A 22,120-nucleotide genomic window follows, 5' to 3' on the forward strand; every position below is an offset into this window, starting at 1 on the left:
TAAAACCCCAGTCTAGCACTATACCAATGAAGAAGAAAAATCACAACTCTCAAAAGAAACCAGTATGGCTGCATAAAGAACTCTCTGATAAATTGAAAGACAAAAAGGACAAGTATAAAAAGTGGAAAGAGGGGTGCATAACTAAGGCAGAATATCAGCAAATAGCCCGAGCCTGCAAACATGAAGTGAGGAAAGCTAAGGCTCAAAATCAACTAAGGCTTGCAACAAAAGTAAAAAATAACAAAAAAAGTTTCTTTCAAGATGTAAAAAACAAGAAAAAGTTAAGGAAATGATTAATCCATTAGTGGGAGAAAGTGGCAAGAAGGTGACAAGCAACAGGGAGAAAGCAGAACTATTTAAGTTGTTTTTTGCATCCGTCTTTACACAAAGGGAAAAAACAGTCCAACCTATAAAAAACAGTACCGTAAAAAACAGATTAGAAAAACAAGTGAAGATAGGCAAGAAAATGGTAAGTGAGCACCTGTCAACCCTAGACGAATTCAAATCACCAGGACCAGATGGATTACACCCCAAGGTACTGAAGGAACTGGCAGATGAGATCTCAAAACCATTGAAATATATCCTTCAAAGATCCTGGAGCACTGGGGAAATACCAGAGGACTGGAAAAGAGCTTACGTAGTTCCCATCTTCAAAAAAGGGGAAAAAATGGATCCAGGAAACTACAAACGTATCAGCCTGACCTCAATACCTGGGAAGATTCTGGAAAAGATAATCAAGCAATGAATCAGCGAACACCTAGAGGCAAACAAAGTCATTACCAAAAGCCAACATGGGTTTGTCAAAAACAGATCATGCCAGATAAATCTTATCGCATTCTTTGACCAAGTGACAAAATTAGTGGACCAGAGGAATGTTGTGGATATAATTTACTTTGACTTCAATAAGGCATTTGATAAAGTAGATCACAACCTATTACTTGATAAGATAGAAAAATGTGGGTTAGACAGCATCACCACCAGATGGATCTGTAGCTGGCTGACCGGCTGTACTCAGCGTGCGGTCCTCAATTGCACCCAAGGCACCTATTACTATTGGTACTACCCTTGTTTGCTTTTGCTACAATCTTTCTATTTCTATTTGTAGGTCTTCGTATTTTGTTATCTTCTCTAGTTTTTTCTCGTCTATTCTGCTGTCTCCAGGCATTGCCACATCCACTATCCAGACTTTTTTGTCTTTCTTATTGACAATTGTTAAGTCTGGGGTGTTATGTTGCAAGTGCTCGTCTGTTTGAATTCTGAAGTTCCAGAGCAGTTTAATTTTTTCATTTTCTATGACTTTCTCTATTTTATGATCCCACCAGTTCTTGCTTGCAAACAAATGATATTTCTTGCATATCTTCCAATGCACCATTGTTGCTACTTTGTCATGCCGCTGCTTGTAGTCAGTCTGTGCTATCTTCTTGCAGCAGCTTACCAGGTGGTCCACTGTTTCTTCAGCTTCTTTGCATAGGTGGCACTTACTATCTGTTGCTGTCTTCTCAATTTTGACTTTATATGCATTTGTCCTTAAGGCTTGGTCTTGTGCAGCCAGAATTAGTCTCTTGGTCTCTTTCTTCAATTTTCCTGCTCTTAGCCATTGCCAGGTCTTGTTATTATCTGCTTTCCCAGCTATTTTTTTAATGTACTGGCCATGTAGTGCTTTGTCTTCCCATGCTTCTATTCTGTTCTTCATTTGTTCTTTCTTGTAGGCCAGTTTGGTTTCTCCAGTGGTACGTAAGCCTTCCTGGTATACTAATTTCAGTGAATCTTCATCATTGTCCTTCAGATATTCTTCCAAAGCCATTTTTTCTTCTTCAACCATCTGATGTACTTGTAGCATTCCACGCCCACCTATTTGCTTTGGTAGATAGAGTCTGTCAATGTTACTGCGTGGATGAAGGGCATGATTCATTGTCATTATTTTTCTGGTCTTCCTATCCATTGCTTTTAGTTCTGCTTGAGTCCAGTCCACTATTCCAGCTGTATATCTAATGACTGGAATTGCCCAGGTGTTGATTGCCTTTATGGTATTTTCTCCATTGAGTTTGGACTTTAAGATCTTCTTCACTCTCTTGATGTATTCACCTCTAATCTTTTTCTTGATTTCAGTGTGCTTGATGTTGTCAGATTATTATTATTATTATTATTATTATTATTATTATTATTATTAAATTCTATAAACAATTCTCAGTCACTAGCATAGTGAAACCTAACTAATCAAGCCAAGACTTTTATGTATAAATTTATTAACAATTATTATTAGAACAGTTATGCAATCCTTGGAACAGTTCATGGAGGATTACTTAGTGGGGCTGCTGGGGCTGAGGGAGATACACCTGCAGACTCTCATGACAAAAGCAACATTGCAATATCATGCCACAAACTGCATCCTTTTGGATTTGTGTAGGACAGGGGTGTCAAACTGCCAGTCCATGGGCCGGATGCATCATGGTGAAACCGCGCCCATCCCATTGCCGGCAATGGAAAAAAGTCATGATATGTCACAACACGTCACATGATGTTGCAAGTTTGACACCCCTGGTGTAGGACATTATGATGGATATAGAAATGCAGCAGGAGCTTACATTAGGATATACTGCTTTCCTCATAGTGATCACCTTTGCCTCTTTGCAAGTCCATCTGGTTGAGGGTTAAAGCAGAACTACTCCTATTTCTGGGACCCCTGACTTGTCTATTCTCATCCTTTGTCCCAGTACTTGCTGTCATTCATTTTTTTTCCTTCTCCCTGTGCAAATTTTCTTTCCCTCATCACCTTTTCTGTCTCTATGCTTATTCTTCTCCCACAACAGTTGTACATCAAAAAAGTATTTTCAGAGGAATTTAAGCGTGATCAAAGCTGTAGTCACATTGATCACCTTCCTTTCACCAAGATGTCACCAGAGGATCTCTGGGAAATGTGACATAAGATTGAGGTTTAAACTCAGAGTATAGCCAGTCTCTTCTGATTTTATTTTAAAAGAGTCAGCATAGCAACTGGATTGGTGAATTTCAAGACCACGGGGACTTGTAAGCTTTGACCTGGGCCTAATAGGACCACAGGGAACTTGGTCAGCACCTGTAAGTAACAATATATTGTTGTTCCAGGCTTTAAAAAATTATTCTACAATTTATTCTTGAAATGTTTCAAATTTAAACAATTCTTTTTCAAGTTAGCAAAACTTGTTTTAATTTCAAGTTAAAGCTCTTTAAAAATCAAAGCATTACTGCAATGATCAGAAAACCTGTTTCAAGTTCAACATATTTCATATTAAAAACGTTTTTCAACAATAGAGAATGCAAGAAGATTCTCATGCCTGCTCTTGGATGTATTCAAAATAAAATTATAAAACAATAAACATTAAAAGCATTTGTTTTTTTCTTAAACACCAAACATGAAGCAATACATATGTTAATTCCTGGTCATTCATCTTCTTCACAGTTTTTAGCCAACACTTTTTCACTGTTACCATAGATAACCAGGATTTTCTGACATTTTCTTATTCATAATAGCCATTATTCAGGGACAGAAGTAAGTGTTTGCATGTGGTTTACAAGATACAAAAAAAAATCCCCTTCTCCTCTCTAAAATCTATGGAACTGAATTTATTATTATTAAAAATTAAAGAGGACTTAAATCTGAGAGTTATAATGATATAGCATTACATCTAATGTTGTAGCTAAATGTTCTTGTACTTTTGCAGTACAATGACTGGTACAAGTGAATTCATTATATCAGGGGTCTTCAAACTTGGCCCTTTTATGACTTGTGGACTTCAATTCCCAGAATTCCTCAGCCAATGTGCCTGGCTGTGGAATTCTGGGAGTTGAAGTCCACAAATCATAAAAGGGCCAAGTTTGAAGACCTCTGCATTATATGAATCAAAGTGATATATAGATTTAAGGAAATAACCTGATCCCAGGAGCTCAGCAGATATATTGACAAAGATATATTGGTAAGATTCTGTAAAGAAAGATACACCTACCCTATGTTGATGCTTCTCTGAAAAAATAACACCCTATTAATGACTTGCCATTACATGTATCTTAAATTACCTGTCTTTTGTCAGACACAAGGAAAAGGATGAATTGCTCTATGTGTAACACATCTGAGACAGAAATAGATGGAAGATTGAGAAAACTGGACAGCTCCCATTCATAACTCTCTCCTTCTTGTGAAGTTATAGTCTCATCCATTGGTTGATTAATTGATGTTCACTACAAAACATGACAACTGAAATTCTCCTCCATTCCAAGGTTGCACCTTCTTGTGCACCATCTCTTCAGTTTTTGACAGCACTGCTTTCTTGAGCCAAACTAATTAGGAAAAGGTTGAACCAGTTTAGGTGTGAAAAAACAGCCCAGAGCAAAACTCCAATTAACCTCAAATGCTAACTAAATTGGAGCTGAACAAAAGTTCCAATCTTGTTACTCTTCAAATCCACCTACATTTTTATGATTATTTAATACTTCATGACAGAAAACTGAAGGTGTGGAAAGCAACACATGCAAAGTGCTTCTCTCCAGATGTTCACAGTTTACCCAGAAATCAAGATCCTGGAAACTGCTCTCAAAGAACTGGTGGTATAAAGATATTCTCAACCCAGTTTTATAGCTATAGATTAATATTTGTCAAAAAAAGTCTCTAGGTAGTAATGCCATTATTTTCAAATTGGCTTATAACAGTCTTCTCATAGAATTCCCCACTAGCAGAGCCAAAGGGAATTCTGGAGTTGCAATCCCAACACAACTGCTAGAATATGAGATGTTGACTAACCAGATATAAAGGAATTGTGATTTCAGAGGCTGTGCCTCACTGGTTTGAATCAGAATATCAATGTATCACTGCATAATTTGTACTGCCAATGACTCTGTTATAATTTTGATGACAGTGTGCATTATGTAATACAGTCATAAAAATGAGAGTGTTTGAAAATCTATTATATTATAAAAAGTAAAAGGTTTGCATCCCGTCTATTGGTTTAATTTACATAGTTTGTTGAAACCAGTTTCACTAAACTGATCAACATCCCATAAGGAGATCTTTGTTACATTTTTTCATACTCACACTCTCTGCCTAATTAAATTAAATTGCAACGTTATTATTAAATATAAAACTGTACATTCACTCAGAAACTGGCACTTTTGAGTCTTATTAAAGTATATGTATTATTACAATAGTAGTTCAGGGATTAACTAAATAGGATAGCAGCAAAATCTTCATCAAAATGAAGACTGATGTTCCATTCCCCTGTTTTTTGCCTCTAATTCCAGGACAAAATTGCCCTATAGAAAGAAAAATTGATTCAAGAGAATTGGTTAGGGAAAAAAGTAGCAAAAACTTACCTAATTTGCCACAACATGAATATGTGATTAACTTGGATAAAAACTTGTTTTATTTTGAAAAGAGTGATTATGTACAGTTTATATTTTTGTTACCTTACAAATATATACTGTATTTTTATTATATACTGTATTTTTATTAGCTTTCAAATGTTTTAGCCTTACCATTCCTGATAGAATATAGTCTTTGATGTTTTAAATCTATCATACCTGTTTCTTGTATATCATTTTAGTAGGTGTCTATATTTCTATAGGTTAGAAACCAGGAGGCCATAAAATTACTGTATTTATTCAGAATTTAAAATTTGCTGTAAGTACAATAAAAGTCAGGATAAAAAGGCAAAATAAAAATGGGATCAGTTTGACATCCTTTTTGTATATGCAGCCATTCTAATTCTCTCATTAAGAGGGAAAGAAACTATGAGAGTTGTTTGCAGCTCATTTATCACTGTCATGAACAATTTTCCTCAAAGGCAAAGGTAAGCCCATTCATTCTCCGTCTCTCTCTTTCCTCATCAACACTTACACTCATCACCTTTTCTAACTTTTTCTGGGCTTTTCTCCCAGAATCAGATATCATTCCAAGCTCAAATCCTGTTTCTAGGTTTCTATCAAATAGTCTTTGACTGTTTGCAAACTAAAAATGTAGTTGTCTAAACCTGCATTTTCCTAAATTTGGAATCAAAACCAAAAGCAGTACTTTATGCCTCTCTTTAGCTTCTGAATTTCAGAATTTTTCTTTGACAGGAAGTCCACAGGGAGGAGGGATCCTGAGATGTTTCTGGCATATCTTGACCCAGCAGCGCCCAGCCTTTTGGGCATCAGGGACCAGTTCCATGGAGAAAGGTTTTTCTGTGGACCAGAGGGCTGTGGTTTTCTGTGCTGCCTGCATCCCACAGATGGGGCTTCACTTGTTTGCATGGAGCGCTTGCTGCATGCTGCAGACTGGTGCCAGTCCACAGACTGGGGATTGGGGACCCTTGTCTTGACCAATCTGGGATATAATGTTTACTTTTCTGAGTATAATATTTACTAAGTCCTTTCTCCACAGAAAGAAAATAGACTTGTTACCAATCTTCTCCTCAACCTGGAGATACATTTATATATATAGCATTGTAACTCAAGAGACTTAATAAGAAAATCTCAGAGCAGCAGGTTAAATTAGAAATATGGAGGGAAAAAACATCTAGGAAAAAGACAACGGCAATGCATATTGTTATCAAGAACTTCTTGGAAATCACATGAGACAAGCTTAATTCGAAAGAGACCTTTTCTCTTTTAACTTAAGCAGCAGGTGAATTGTAAAAACATCTGTCAGACTCTCTTATGGGCAGGGCAAACATAGTGTGGTAAGGGCTAGAGTAGGAATGGAAAATTTGGAAACAATTATTTTTCTGACAATAGATGATCCTTGCTGTTCTTCTTGCTGGACAATGAAGAAAAGTCATTACCCATACTTGGAACAAAGCTGATTGATCAAAAGAATGACTAAGTTTTTCTGCATAGGTGGAAGACTAATATGGGTGAAGACCTGGCATGGAGAAATCCAGAGGGAAAGAGACTACTATGAAAATAATGTGATTTGGAAAGTGCCAAAGAATAATTATTATGAGATGTTTTCTTGTTGGAATATTTATGACAGGACAAGTTCTTGGGAGAGGGTCCATACTGATGCCATAAGAAAATTATTGACTGGAAAGGCATTTAGGAGGAGAATTATAGGTGTAGTGTTGTATAATATAGCTATAGATGTATCCAAAGGAATGTCTTAAAAGTATGCATTAGTATACCTACTCATCACAAAAATATCTGCATATAATCTAATATTAATTTTTTTTATTTTTGCTGTTTTTATATACCCTTCAGGTAATTTACTTTTGTAAATTATGATAGTTGTGAGAAATAATAGCAGTTTTTATACAAAGCTAAACATAGCATACAATCAATCAGTTATATTTTTGCAGCCCTTCAAAGCTGATAGAATTATATCAGCCAACAAAAGGCATAATTTCATTCACAGTTTGAAAAAGGCCTTAATATCCAGAAAGATTTTGAAAAATGTAAGATAAATGTAAGGGGGCAATCAGTTTCTAAAAACATCAGGGAACACTGCCACATATTCAGAGAAGAATGAACCATTATCAGAAAAGCTTTCATGGTAAACCCAGTGATTGGGAAATATAAGAAAATACTTACAAATTGCTTATACTTCATATGATGAAAATATGAGGGTTTATCTCAAAACTGAAATTCCTGACCAAAAATATTCAACCATGTTCATCAAGGAAAAATGTAATAACAATGTGTCAGTCAATATATCAATCAATCAAATCAAATCAAAGATATAAAGAGAAAACTGAATGAGGTTTTAAAATTTAACACAGGATATTTTTATTACTTATACAATCAATCTTTGGCAGTGAAAAAAAAAAGTTAATCCATCACCTGATTCCATTAGATTGTTTGAAGATGGTTTGTTTCACAGACTCTCACTGAAGTTGTAAATATTGAAACTAATCTTTTGCAAGCAAAACTCATTATTTAATGTTTGTCCAAAGCTATTCCTTTTAACAAATCTAATTTCAAGTTTCATCTTTTTCAACTTTGAGCATTTAACATTTAAAAAATGTTACTGCTACAGAGATATTTGGACATAAGAAGCTGCCTTTTTTTAATCAACCATCTATCTCAGTATTTTTGACATTTTTCTCCATTTCAGACTAGGTATCCTAGGTAATCTGGCAATACCAAGGATTGAGCTTGAAACCTTCTGTAAGGAAAAATAATAACATAAACATGTTTATGATCCATAGTATAGATAGAGGATGAGCAGTCTGTGGATGCTGTACATACTGCATGAAGACTACTCTCTTTTTGGAATGCTCAGTCCCCCAATTATGTTTAGTTCCCCAAATCACAGCTCACGTAGACATCATAAGCCAGTTGACTTCCATGAGAAGATGACAGGCTGAAGACGGCTCCGTGGAAAAGCAGAATCAACGTTTGCAGTATTAACAACATAGACGATGAGTAGATTGTCTCCTATGTTCCTCTCTGGAGAAAAGAGAGACACATGAGATGGCCCAAGCCTTTCTTCCTTATTGTTTCTTTTCCTCATGAAGAGAACACAAAAAAGTGATCTCTGTGGGGCAAGGGGAATCAGGTGATGGGGGAATTTGCCATGTTTGTTCCAACTGCAGACAAGGCCTTTTAAAGAATACTAACTTCACTGCTAACTACTTCAGGAAATTGCCTATAAACTGCTTCAAAGAAGTTAGGCACCTGCAAAGTGACAAGGCTGGAAGTAACGAGTAAGTGTCTTCAATACTTATAAGAATATGAAGATTTATTTTTATAACTCTTAAAAATTTAAAATAAACAACAAAAAGCAAGACAAGGTTTTAAGGGATCAGAAAACTTTGGAGTTTTGGACCATGAATATTAAGACTTTGAAACTATTTTTAAAGAATAAATATAAGTTTATGGGAAAGAAAAAATGTTTTTGAGATTGTAGACACAATAAGACAAATAACTTAAAATGGCATTCAGAGATATCTTTGAGGAATAGTACCAAACTCTGTGTCACAAATTTGATTCAATAATGTCAGCTATGCTGTGTGGTTTTGAAAACCGTCTGATCCCAAAGATGTTACAAAACAAGATATACAGCAAAAATTTACCTGAAAAAATATGAACAAAACTCTGAATAAGAATTTACCACCAGATATAAAGAGAAAATTGAAGGTTTTAAAATTTAAAAAGGAAATAAAAATTAAAATCCCAGAGAACAATTGAAATAATTTTTTGTTGGATTCACAAAATAGACCGTTTAAAGTGCTAAAGAAACTGTAACAAGAATCAATAACCATCTCAATGGATTATATAGAAAGATTGTTCTATAGAGAAGAAAAAAATGACTACAAAGTCATTTGATCAAGGATAAATAGAATATGTTATTATTCTGGGTTGCTTTTTTGGATTTATTAATATCTTAATTGGAAAAATGTAGTATACTAGATTTGTTTGCATTTAATATGGTGTAAAGTCTATTGTTGCTATGTGTAATCCTAACTTTATAGTACTTAACCTGACTTTGCATTTAACTGGTTCAAAGGGAGTTTGGGGAACTTGACTTTTAAAGAAAAAAACTATTTCTCTTTGTTACGTTAAATTTTGGTCTTTTGTCTATATTGAGATAGTGGTATTACTTTACACTTGTGAAATATTGATGTCTTTATAGTTCAGAGTGAAAATACAGAATATGTTTTTAAATGGAGTAAGTTACTATTTGGGGTGTGGGGGTTTTGGAATTGTTGGTATTTGGAATGGAAAAAATATTAGGTATTGGTGCTTGTCTTTATAAAGGGGAAATGATGCTGATGTTATCCATTCAGTCAAGCCCAAGTCACAGTGATTCTATGGGCCTGCTATCTCCACATCTTTGATTTGAATTTTTCTATGCTCTGGCTTGTGTCTACTTCGATGGTGCCCAGCAACATTGTTCTTTGACGGTCTGGTTTCTTTAAAGAAGAAATAGTCTCTAAATTTTGGTTTTCTTTCACTTGGTTTATATTAGGAGAGACCATTTTATCTACTAAAAAACAAAATGTTGGCGCAAAGGCCTTTGTAATATTTATCACTCAATTCTCACTTTTAAAAAAATAACATTTTAAACATTTAAAAATTATCCAGCCTAGGTATGCAAATAGTCATATTGCAAAAGTGGAATATGAACAGAAAAAGATGGTGAGCTACTCACTCTACAAAACAGTGATCTGAGTTCATTACTGTAAGTTCAGATGAATTTATCTATATTATGGCAAATGTGACAATTTATCAGCAGTCCTACACATTAAAAAAATTAATCAAATGTTTCAATTATTAATCTAACAACATTTGTTTTTAAAAAACAAAATGTAAAAACCCTTAAAAGTTACAGCAGCCCAAAGACATGGTAGCACCTAAGCCCCAAACACATAATAGAAAAAGCACCATCTTTGCTGCCTTTTTGACATGCTAACAACCACCTTAAGTTATGTAGAATTTCTAAATCAGTTTTCAATAATACTTCTACAAGAGATATGGGATATTGAATCCTTACAACTTAGAGGTGTCTCATCTCATTCATTATTAACCCATCCATATCTGAAAGGAAGCTAATCTTAGGGTGTATTTGTATCTTATTATCTCATTCCTTGCACATCCAAATAGTGTCTGTCTTCAGATGTGGCCAACTAGTAACAGCAATCTCTAAGCTAATTAATTCCATTAAATTTCTTCTGCTAAATGTTTATATTCTACCTCAAAACTAATAGCCCAAATTAATGATTCTTGGGGCTATTTTGAAACTTGGCTTAGTGAGCTAATTGTGCAACATCCTGATTTTACTTGGCTATTGGTTGGTGATTTTAATATCAGAACTGGAGCAAATGATAAGGCTTTATAACTACTGTTTTATGCCCCATATTCTTCCCTTTATGGAGAGCCTTTACAGCAGCCAAACGATACTGGCATTAATATGAGGAGGGTGGAGACTGTATTTACAGGCAATAAATCTGATGTAAAGACATTAAATGGCTATATGCCTGGTGACTCTGAAGGGGCTCTCGATGACTGTCTAACCTGAATTATACGTTAATATCAAAAAACAACCTACCAATCTGCCAGGATTGCAGAGTGGTATTTGGGGTGATCACCTCCTAATATTGGGTCATGTATCTTGGCTGGTATCAAGCAGACTAGACAACAGAATCCTCCTAAGCCCTTTTCTGCTCTTGTCCCAAAGGTTAGATGACTTGGATGGCTGAGAATTTCTGTAGACACTTATCTGCTCTTATATCAGATCAAAATGAACAAGCAATTTAGCCTCTGATGATCCCAGTTCTTTAATGTCCCCCAAACTGTCCTCTTGGGGAAGTCTCTATTGACTTCAAGTAACTAAAAAAGAAACAGTTTCTATCTTTCAAAGTCTTACTAGCGTCACCCAAAATTATATTCAGCCTACAACACCATAGTCTATGCATCAACCACTTTGGAAATCTAAACCATGGTTTGATAAAGAATATGCTTTGGTTAAAAGCCAGGAATGCAGGCATATAAGAGGGCATGTATAGCTAATAATTCCTATCCCTATGACATATTTTGCAAACATAAAAGGAAATATAAGAAGCTATTGAAGTAAAGAAAAAAAAGAAAAAAAAATACCCAGGAATACTAAAGAGAGATTCAGCAGGATGTCACAAACAAAAATCATTTTGGCTTCTAAAATCAAAACCTAATGTTAACACAAAACCAGAAAACGATATTAATTCAATCCACCTTGGGATCTGGGTACAAACATTTTCAAAGTATATTTTTTTCTATACAGGATTGTATCTCAACATTTTAGATGTAGAGAACTCTATTCTACAGTGTGATCATCGTAATCCATGTGGAAATATAAAAAGTAATCAAGCTCCTGGTTCAGATTTAATTCCTCCAGATTTCATAAAATTAAATCCATCATGATAGGTTTCAGTGTTAAACTCATTTTCTACTGCTATAAATTTCTTCATGGTAGTTCCCTAAACCTGGGTTAATTCCATCACTCTCCCAATATATAAGAAAAGAGAGAGACTTTTTCTTCTAGCCAACTGTCATCCAATTAGTGTTTTTTCTGTAATTAATAAACTTTATGATAGATTTCCCTGCCACAAATTATAGGACTGGCTGTTTTCTGTTTTCTGATAACATTATGGTGCCAGAACAGGAAGGATTTGGAGATGGACATTCAATAATATCATAAATCAGTGCTTAATATTATATCATTTGGCAGAAAAATACTACAAATTTCCAAATGTAGGAAACTTTGCTGCCTTTATGAATTTAAAAGCAGCTTGTGATTCCATTCTTTGGAGGAAACTAGCTAACTAATCAATAAATCATCATCTTAATTTGATTATTCAGTTACACTGCAATATCAGTTTACTTACAATTTACTACACAGTAAACTATTTAGTTAACATATACAGATTAAAGGCATTAATTTTGGTGATCAGACAGAGCCTATCCCCATTCATGAAGAGATTAAGCACACATATATACTATCCTCTTATGGCAGGGTGGCAAACTCGCAACATCACACGACATGTCATGACGTATTGTGACTTTTTTGCCATTGCCGGCAATGGGGTGGGCATGGTTTCGCCCTGACGCATCCGGCCCACGAGCCGGCAGTTTGACACCCCTTCCCTATGGTTTAACATTTATATGAACACAAAATTATTTTGTAGTTTTTGCCACTCCAGACTTTCATCCTGTACCCTTCACCCATCTTCCAGTCCCAGTTTTGTATGTATCAATCTATCTTGATCTGCCCTTAAAACAGCAATAATGCCTGAATAGCTTCTTCTTCCTCATCTGATTCATTATATAATCTGATAGGAGATTTAGTAAAGCCTCCAAACATTTGAAAAACAAGGTGGTTCAACATAAAGCATATTGTAATATCCCATGGAGGATATAGCTAAACTACTATAGGTAATTAAACTTAATAAGTCTGGGTCACTCATAACAAAGAAAGTACAATAAATCAAAAAAAGATGAAAAGTGCTGTGAAGTGTCGGGCATTGCGCTTCTTTGCCAAAGGCCTGGGTGAAGAATCAGGTTTTCATGTCTCTTCAAAACTATAGCAGAATGGAGCCATCTGGATTTTTTATTTTTTATTTTTTTGGATTATTTTTTATTAAAAAGTTTTACAAAAATTACAAAATAACCCACCCACTCTACCCCCCTCCCCTCCCCCTCCCTCACTTCCCAGAGCTGAATACAGGGTAACAAATCTAATAATCATAATCTAACTAACATTAACCAACTATATAGATAAACAAATATAATGCGCTTTAACTCCCCTTTAACACAGAGTAAACAATTTGCAAATAAACTTAATCATATAAACAAATTAAAATCCTAATCCATAAACAATACAATATAATAAAAATTTCACTATAATAAACTATTAATAATAATAATGATAACAATAATAATATTCTAAAATTTATTCATAAAGTAAGTGGAACTTTTTAGTCCCATATTTATACTGAATATAATCTATCCATCTTCTCCAAACCGAAATATATCTCTCTTGTGAATGATCCTTTAAATAAGCCGAAATTTTTGCCATTTCTGCTAAATTTGAGACCTTAAGGGTCCCTTCTTCTATTGTCGGCAAGGAATCTTTCTTCCAATATTGCCCTACCAACAGCTTTGCTGCTTTATTAAATTCAACATCAAATTAGTTTCCTTAACATCAAAATCTACAATAATACCCAACAAAAATAGTTGAGAAGTAAACTTTATCTTTCTTTTAAAAATATTTTGAATGTTCCACCAAATTTTAATCCAAAAAGCTTTTATATTTCTACAAGTCCACCAAATATGAAAGTAAGTTGCATCCAAACTACCGCATCTCCAACATTTGGGCTGCAAGTTAGGATACATACAAGACAACTTTTGGGGATCCAAATGCCACCTATAAAACATTTTATAAAAATTTTCTCTCAGATTTTGAGCTTGAGTAAATTTTACATTTCTAACCCAAATTGTCTCCCATGTGTCCAATAGAATCGGCTCTTGAATATTTTGTGCCCATTTTACCATACAATCTTTAACTAACTCTGTTTCAGAATCCAATTCTATTAAAACATTATAAATTCTCTTTATATGGGCTTGAGTTTGATCTTTAATCTGTTTTACCAAATTCACGTCCTCTAAAGTAATACCAACCTTTTGATCTAAACTCCACCTAACTAACAATTGATTATACTGAAACCAAGAGTGTACAATATTTTCTTGCTTCAACTCAGCTAAAGATTTTAATTGCCAATCCTTCCCTACCAAACTAAGTAATTCCTTATAAGAAATCCTATCCAAATTCACTCCCCTAGATACCCCTTCTATCACGTGTCCAGGAATCCCCCAAATTGGAATTTTATAATTTAACCTATAATAATACTTCTTCCAGACATGTAATAAAGCGTTTCTTAAAATATGAGATTTAAAAACCTGATCTACTTTTTTATTATAAATTAAATATGCATGCCATCCGTATAATAAATCCTATCCCTCAAGAAAAAGTATATTTTTATTTGTTAAATTAAGCCAATCACTAATCAGAGTTAAAGCCACCGCATCATAATACAATTTTAAATTAGGTGCGTTAAGTCCTCCTCTTTCCTGTGCATCTTGTATAATCTTAAACTTAACTCTTGGTTTTTTTCCCTGCCCAAATAAACTTATTAATACCCTGGATTAATACATCTGGATTTTGAGGGAACCTCTTTGCACAGTTTAGAACACATGTTTCTTTTTCTTTAATCCACAAATTTTTATTTTATGTCCAAAGTTAAAATACAAAATAAAGAAAAAAGAAGAAACATTTATTATTAGTGTCAGGTTTCCTTTTCTTTTTAGAGTTGATAATCAAGTAGGCTGGCATTAGCTCTACCACAATACACAGCTCAGATCTTGAGAAATTTGTATAGCAGGATTACCTTTGTAAATTTGGAATTGAGAGAACTCATAGGCACTCAGAATGGTGCGAAGGTTAATTCTACATATGTTAAGTTCCTTTTCCTACTAGAAGCACTTTTGTGTTATCTATATTAAGCATCAATTTGTTTTCCTTCATCCAATACATTACTGACATCAAGTATTGTCTTAGTACTGAACAGCTTCATTAGACCAGTGGTTCTCAACCTTTTTAATGCCGCGACCCCCAACCGGTCGTAAGTTGAGGACTACTCAACCAGTCGTAAGTCGAGGACTACTCAACTGGTGCAGCACCGTTTGCAGAATGGGACTTTTGGCGGGCTCAGCAGGGCAGAGACAGCCTGGACAATTCCTATTGGCTTTTGAAAGCCAATAGAATTAGACTCTATTCAAGAGAGTCTATTCTATTGGCTTTCAAAAGCCAATAGAATAAAAGGGAGTAGTACAGCTAAGGAAAAGGGGGAAAAAAATGGCGGACTGCATTGTTTGGCGACCCCCGTGAAATGGTCGTTTGACCCCAAATGGGGTCCCGACCCACAGGTTGAGAACCACTGCATTAGACCAACACTTGTGGATTTTAGTCACAGATGGAAAGTAATCATCTGAAGGCAGAATTTTTAAAAAATTAATAAATAAATACATAAATAAAATTGCATAATTTACATCAAAAGTCACCAGATATAGATTCAGACTTTTTAGATGAAAGTTAGAAAGTGGCCTTAAGCTAAGGCACAGTCCAGTGGTGGGATTCAGATATGTGAACAACCGGTTCTCTGTGTGGTTGCCACTTCTGGAAGTCCATTCTGGGCCTGGGCAACAAAAAATTAGCTACCAGTTCTGCCAAAGTGGTGTGAACCAGCTGAATCTCACCACTGGCAAAGTCCATGTAGTCCTTGACTTATGACCACAATTGAACCAAAATTTCCATTGCTAAGCAAGACAGTTAAATGAATTTTGCCCCATTTTACGACCTTTCTTGCCACAGTTGTTAAGTGAATCACTGCAATTGTTAAGTTAGTCATATGGTTGTTAAGTAAATCTGGGTTCCCATTGACTTGACTTAACAGAAGGTTAAGTAAAAGATGATCACATGACCTGGGACACTGCACTGTGACAGTGGAGGTAAAGCATAATCAGATTATTATTATAGCCTATCACAATAAAATATAGCCCTAATCCTCCTGTGAAATCAGTTTCCTGATTTGGTCTACCTCATGGGGCTAACATCCATACCTTGATCAGGTATATCATCAGATATAAATTGGACAAGTTGATGAAATCCACCAATGTTTTACCAAAATCAGTGTGTTAAGCATCTAAGTTGCTACATTCCTCCCAAAAGTCAAGTAGTATATTTCCCAGTTGGAGCACACTGAAAAGCTATACTGTAAATTTTCCTTGCATGATTACTGGAAGAAACAATACAGGTAATTATTTGGATAGCATGGTTATTATTAATATTTTTAAAAAAGAATAAGAGCAAGCTGTAAAGTAGTCTAATTTTATTATATAAAGCAATCAATTAGTAAAATGGATGAAGATATTTTGACAAAGAATAGAATGTATTAACAACTAAAGGCTTATTCTGTACATTTTTGTCAACTGGTTGTGTATTTCTTATCTGCTCACACTATAGCTTTGCTGTTCATTCTTTAAACTGAGCCACTTCCTGTGTTGCTATTTGGGAGCCTCAGTAGGGTGGTGCAGCAGATAAATGTACTTGAAATTGGCTCTGATCATCCTTTCAGATCTTATCACAATCATGCTAGCAGGAAATGGTAAGAGTGGCTTATATCTATTTCAGTAATAGAACAAGATTCACTCAGCCAGTACTACTACGATATGATATATGTTGATTGTCTGAATGTTTGATCCATTATTACAAGTTAAAGGGGCTATTGGTAATAAAGCACATACGGTATATATTAATATTGCTGCCTCTTTCTTGATAGACACATTTTATAATGACAATATAGTGCAAAATGTAGGAGTCCATCATAAACAAAATTGATGAAGCTGATATCAATGTCAATTCCAGTTTTCATATTTATGAGAATTGATAGCTTTTATATTTTGTGATCTTTCTCAAAAACAATTTTGGTAGAAATTCTACTTCTTTCATAATTTTGTCAGAGCTTGCCTTTTTTCTAATTTTCTAACAGCATTCTTTGCCATGGAAATTGCTAAACACTATATTTACATGGATTTGAAGGTTCAGCATTACAGATAGTCCTCGACTTATGACCACTACTGAGCCCAAATTTCTATTGTTAAGTGAAACATTTGTTTTGCCCCATTTTATGACCTTCCTTGCCACATTTGTTAAATGAATCGCTGCAGTCATTAAGTTAGTAACAGGTTTGTTAAATGAATCTTAAGTGAATCTTGACTTTGCTTGTCAGAAGGTCGCAAAATGTGATCACGTGATCCCAAGATGCTTTGACCATCATAAATATCAGTCAGTTGTCAAGTATCTAAATTTTAATCGCATGACCATGGGGATACTGCTATGGTCGTAAGTGTGAAGAACAGTCATAAGTCACTTTTTTCAGTGTTGTTGTAACTTTGAATGGTCACTAAATGAACTGTGGTAAGTCGAGGACTACCTGTACTGCAGTGCAGTGTCGATGACAGTTCCTATGAAGATGATTCACCATCATTTAGCACTCTGATGGATGATAGTTGGACATTGTGCACGGAAGGAATAGTATTAGGATAGATGACAGAATGGAACTGTCTCTAGCCTTTGCCTTGGATGATTGGCAGCCAAGACATAATTAGATTGATGATAATACTTTTCAGGGAATCTGGGAAACTACTCTTAGTGTTACTGCACTTAGCTTTTGCTTCTATGATTATTATACTATTGAATCTGTTGTTAATTACACTTAAGAATGTGTCTATGTTCAGTCATTGACTAAATTATTTATATATGTTTTGTTTTGGGATTTTTGATTACCCCAGCCTCACGGTGTGTCTCGAACACTTTGTATTAATTAAAAAACCAATACAATTTGTTTTTTTTTTAAAAAAAGAATGTGTCTATGTTAACTGATGCTGATTGCAGCACAGCCAGCACTTCAGTGAAATCAGATAACTGGCTGATACCATAAATCAGTGGGCCCCAACCCCCCAGGCCTTAAGCCGTTTGGAACCGGGCTGCGGAAATGGTGAGTGAGTGCGCACCACATTTCCATTTGTATGAGCAGCAGGCACATGTTTCCCCCCACTCGCACAAATGGAGCTGTGCCCCTGCTTGCCCACCACCCATGCAGAACCATTCCCTCTCCCCCCCCCAGCCGGTCCGCAAAGCCAGAGAAGTTGTGGAACTCTGCCATAAATGGCAATATAATTGCCTTACAAATTCAACCAAAGATTCCTGAACAATATATTAATAATAAAGATTATCATTGATCAAACTAGAGAAAATATAAATAACATTATGTATCTTCTACTTCACTATAACAGGAGATACCATGGAAGCCATTGCAAAATTTGACTTTAAAGCATCAGGAGAGGATGAGCTAAGTTTTCAGGCACAAGATGTTCTGAAGGTATGTATCAATCAACCCTTCTTCACAGACATTTCCAGAGCATCACCTTTTCTATTCCCCAAATCCTCAAAAGCAGTTTGAAGCTAATTAATAATTATCTTCACTGCCGATGAATTCAAAGTGCTGAAACACTATCATTGTGCACTCCAGATGACCACTAAGATAGTACAAACAGTGACATTCGGGGGGCCTCCATCCATATTAATAATTAAGTATTAATTGTCTGGTAATTCCCCCAAAACAATGAACACAGGCAACATGGAAAGCTGCAATTCCATCAAGTGAATATCTCCTGGCTACCTTTAAAAAATCAGTGACAATAATAGTTTAATGCTGAATTCTGTAGGGAAGAGGAAGAAGCTAGTTTGAAATAAAAAGTCAAGCAGCAGGTTTCTGCCAACAGACATGTTATATGCCCAAAATACTAAACAGCTTCAGCATTTCCAGTGGGAAAGGAGATTCTGAAGTGAACCAGAAATAAATTGGCTCAGCTGCCAAACAAAGATGTCCTAGGTCACATAGATGCAAAACTGATTTTGGAGCAGTGCAAAGACCAATGCTTTTTTGGTAAGAAAAAAAGAGCTGGAACTCAGCCCCTCCACACCAGGCCATTCCTTGATTGGCAGCCTTTCACTCCCACCATGCTAAAATGGATGGGATGGGTAGGGTAGGCCCGGTCCCCCTCCACCATTTCAGAGCCAGGGGGAGTGACGGTAAATGGCTCCGCTGCCACTGTGCGCCACTGGAGGGGCTTTCTTTAACCTTCGCCCCACAGATCACCTGCCCTGGTGCAGCCGCCACCTCTTTGTCCTCCGCCAAGTCTCCCATGGCTTGCACCGTGACTGGGCGACACAAGACTCCTCTGCCGCCTCCCTCCACCAGTCCTTTGTCGCCTGTCTCACGGAGAACGGAGAACACAGCAGCTGTGCGCAGGGATGCAGAGCAGAGAACAGCACTTGCTTGCTGTCCTGCATTGCCCCACTCCCTTCTCCCTTCTGGAAATGGCAGCCCTGTTTCCTGCCACTTCTCCTCCCGGCAGAGCTCCTTCCTCTTCCCAAAAGCATTTCTTTGCTAACCTGCTTTCCAGCTCTGGCATGTTTCTCTTCTGCTGCAGGGAAAGGGAGTTTGTGGGACTAAAAAAAGTTCAGTCAGATCTTTTTTTTTTTTTTTTTGCAAGAAGTTGGAAGGTCTGACTGAACTATTTTTAGTTCCACAAATTCAGTTGAAAAAAGGAACGCCGTTCCATGCGTTCTATGACAAAAAAAAAAAAGCCCTGGCAATGACTATGTATGGAAGTGTCTCCTATGAAGATATAATATATTTGTTCTGTTAATCAGTGACACCTAAACTAGAACTGATTCCCAAAGGATTATCTCTAGCCAGTTTTTTTCACACTGGGTTCCACAAGAAGTTGGTGGGTTGTATGAAACACTAAAAACTGAAACCCAAAAGTTCATTCACAGCAAATTTTCAGGGGTTCAGATGTTTTTTTTAAAAAACTAACATTGTCTAGAAAAATATTAAATTAAAAATACTATTTTACAGAGTGCAGAATTTCTTTCAAAAGGCAAAAGGAGCCCAGCTTTAATATAGATATTAACAAAGCAGAAAGGATGAGGCTCACTGACAGGAGGAAACCTATATCTCTACATGACCAGTTCTCAAAAAGATATTATCTGAAGACTGTCCTCTTTATCTCAGAGCATATTTATTTCTCTGGAAATGTAAATCCAATTATACAAGTACTCATATGAGTTTTTAGTATTGCTTAGATTTCAGCATTTGACTACTGGAAGAAAAAAAATTGTAATCAATTAGGCATAAAGGAATTTTGAGACCAGAAGCTTGTTATACAATTTTGCACTACGTTTTGGAAATCTGACTTCGGATAAAATTATTAACACTTACAGAAATATTAATTTATGGTTTCAGAGATGAGTAAGAGCAGCATTCTCTTCAGATTTCTCTGAAGTAGAAGTTATCATTATTTTGCTAACTTAACAGACTTCACACATTTAACCGAAGATACTTAAAATGATATCTAATTAGGAAAGGACATAACATTCAGTGAGTGTGAATAGATAATGCTAAACACTACAATTCAGCACAGATATTGGCTTGTTTAAGCATATTTGTTGTTAAAATCCATGAGTAATGAAACGGTGTGTGGACCCACCTCATGAATTTAGAACCTGTGCCTCATGCAACAATATGAACATTTATTCTCAATTACATATGAATGCGTTGTCATATGTAAGCTTGCATGTGCATTGTTCTATATACTTTTTCCTCTGTTCTCTACTTAAACTAAAGGATTATTACTATTACGGTTAACCTTCAATTCAATTATTAACTTACTGTTTGTTGATTTTCTTATGTCACAGTTGTTCTATTTCTTTTTCCAGCTCTTTGTATTTTGTAATTTACTCCAGTTCTTTGTCTTTTATTCTGCTCTCTCCAAGTACTGCCATGTCCATTATCCAGACATTTTGTCTTTCTTATCAACAATTGTTAAGTCTGGGATGTTATGTGGCAAGTGTCTATTTGTTTGAATTCTAAAGTCCTAGAGTAATTTAGTTTTTTTTATTTTCTATTACTTATTTTGTAGTCCATCAGTTCTTGCTTGCAGGCAAATGGTATTTTTTACAGATAGTTCATTGTACCATTGTTGCTACTTTGTCATACCATTGCTTGTAGTCAATCCGTGTGATCTTCTTGCAGCAGCTAACTAGGTAGTCCTTTGTTATTATTATTATTCACTGCACAGTCAACCAGGTGTTTAGAGTGGATTTGATATTTCTATCCACCTATTAAGTCCTTCCCAAGGATGTGAAATAGGCAGATGTTCTATTTATTTGTTTGTTTGTTTTCTATGCCTCCTGAATTGATGCCGTCAACTCTACTATAGATTCAGTACAATGCTTCATAAATTTAGTTCTTTTAAACATATTTTCAACCTCTTCTTTCACTGCTTTCTAAAATTATTTTACCAATTCCACAATTCAATTCAGACTAACATAATCTTCCCAAACTATTTTATTTATTTTTTACTTATATTTCCTATTTCTGAACCACCCAAATTTCTATTTGGTTTCCCTGTTTCTTTTTATTTTTGATTATGAAAGGGTTATTTCCTCATACAACAAGGAAGAATTATAAATTATATAAATTATAAATTGTAAGATTTATGGGATGATTTCACTTCTATATATTATTTGCAGCCATTTACAGAGATAAATCTTAAGGGAAGCAGAGTCACTTCATTGACTCACCGTCTCTCTCTAAGACTGAACATCTTTAAGTGGAGCAATACAGTATCTCAGAAGCCACTGTCATGTTAGGCAGTTGCCATGGGCATATTGAAAGAAAAGAAACACTTTGGATAGAAATTTTATTTATTTATATTCCACCTTTATTATTTTTATAAATAACTCAAGGTGGCGAATATACCTAATACTCCTTCCTCCTCCTGGGGACATGATGGCTCAGTGGTTAAAGTTATTCAGCGGTTAAAGATCCTAGGCTTGTTTGAAACTCAAGCGCGGCACAATGGGGTGAACTCCCGTTACTTGCCACATCTGCTGCCCACCTAGCAGTTCAAAAGCATGCAAATGTAAGTAAATAAATAGGTACCACTTCGGTGGGAAGGTAATAGAGTTCCACGCACCTCAGCATATAGTCATTCTGGTCACATGACC

The 22,120-nt window shown here is 35.5% G+C and overlaps 2 protein-coding genes across 2 annotated transcripts in view; one reads left to right on the top strand and one right to left on the bottom strand.

Moving 5' to 3' along the window:
* Nucleotides 1-520, bottom strand: part of ENTHD1 (ENTH domain containing 1) — an 83,235-nt gene extending 82,715 nt beyond the window's left edge. Inside the window, exon 1 of the mRNA XM_039335521.1 lies at nt 482-520. The gene's annotated coding sequence lies outside the window, so the exon portion shown is untranslated. The remainder of the gene's footprint in view (nt 1-481) is intronic.
* The window catches only part of GRAP2 (GRB2 related adaptor protein 2), a 68,374-nt gene that overhangs the window by 22,169 nt on the left and 24,085 nt on the right, over nt 1-22,120 (top strand). Inside the window, exon 2 of the mRNA XM_039335523.1 lies at nt 18,337-18,422. Within this exon, the coding sequence (XP_039191457.1) occupies nt 18,345-18,422 (78 nt within the window). The 5' untranslated portion in view covers nt 18,337-18,344. The remainder of the gene's footprint in view (nt 1-18,336; nt 18,423-22,120) is intronic.

This window comes from Crotalus tigris, unplaced genomic scaffold, assembly GCF_016545835.1.
Source record: "Crotalus tigris isolate CLP2741 ecotype Arizona unplaced genomic scaffold, ASM1654583v1 scf7180000017644.4837335, whole genome shotgun sequence".
Taxonomy (NCBI): domain Eukaryota; kingdom Metazoa; phylum Chordata; class Lepidosauria; order Squamata; family Viperidae; genus Crotalus; species Crotalus tigris.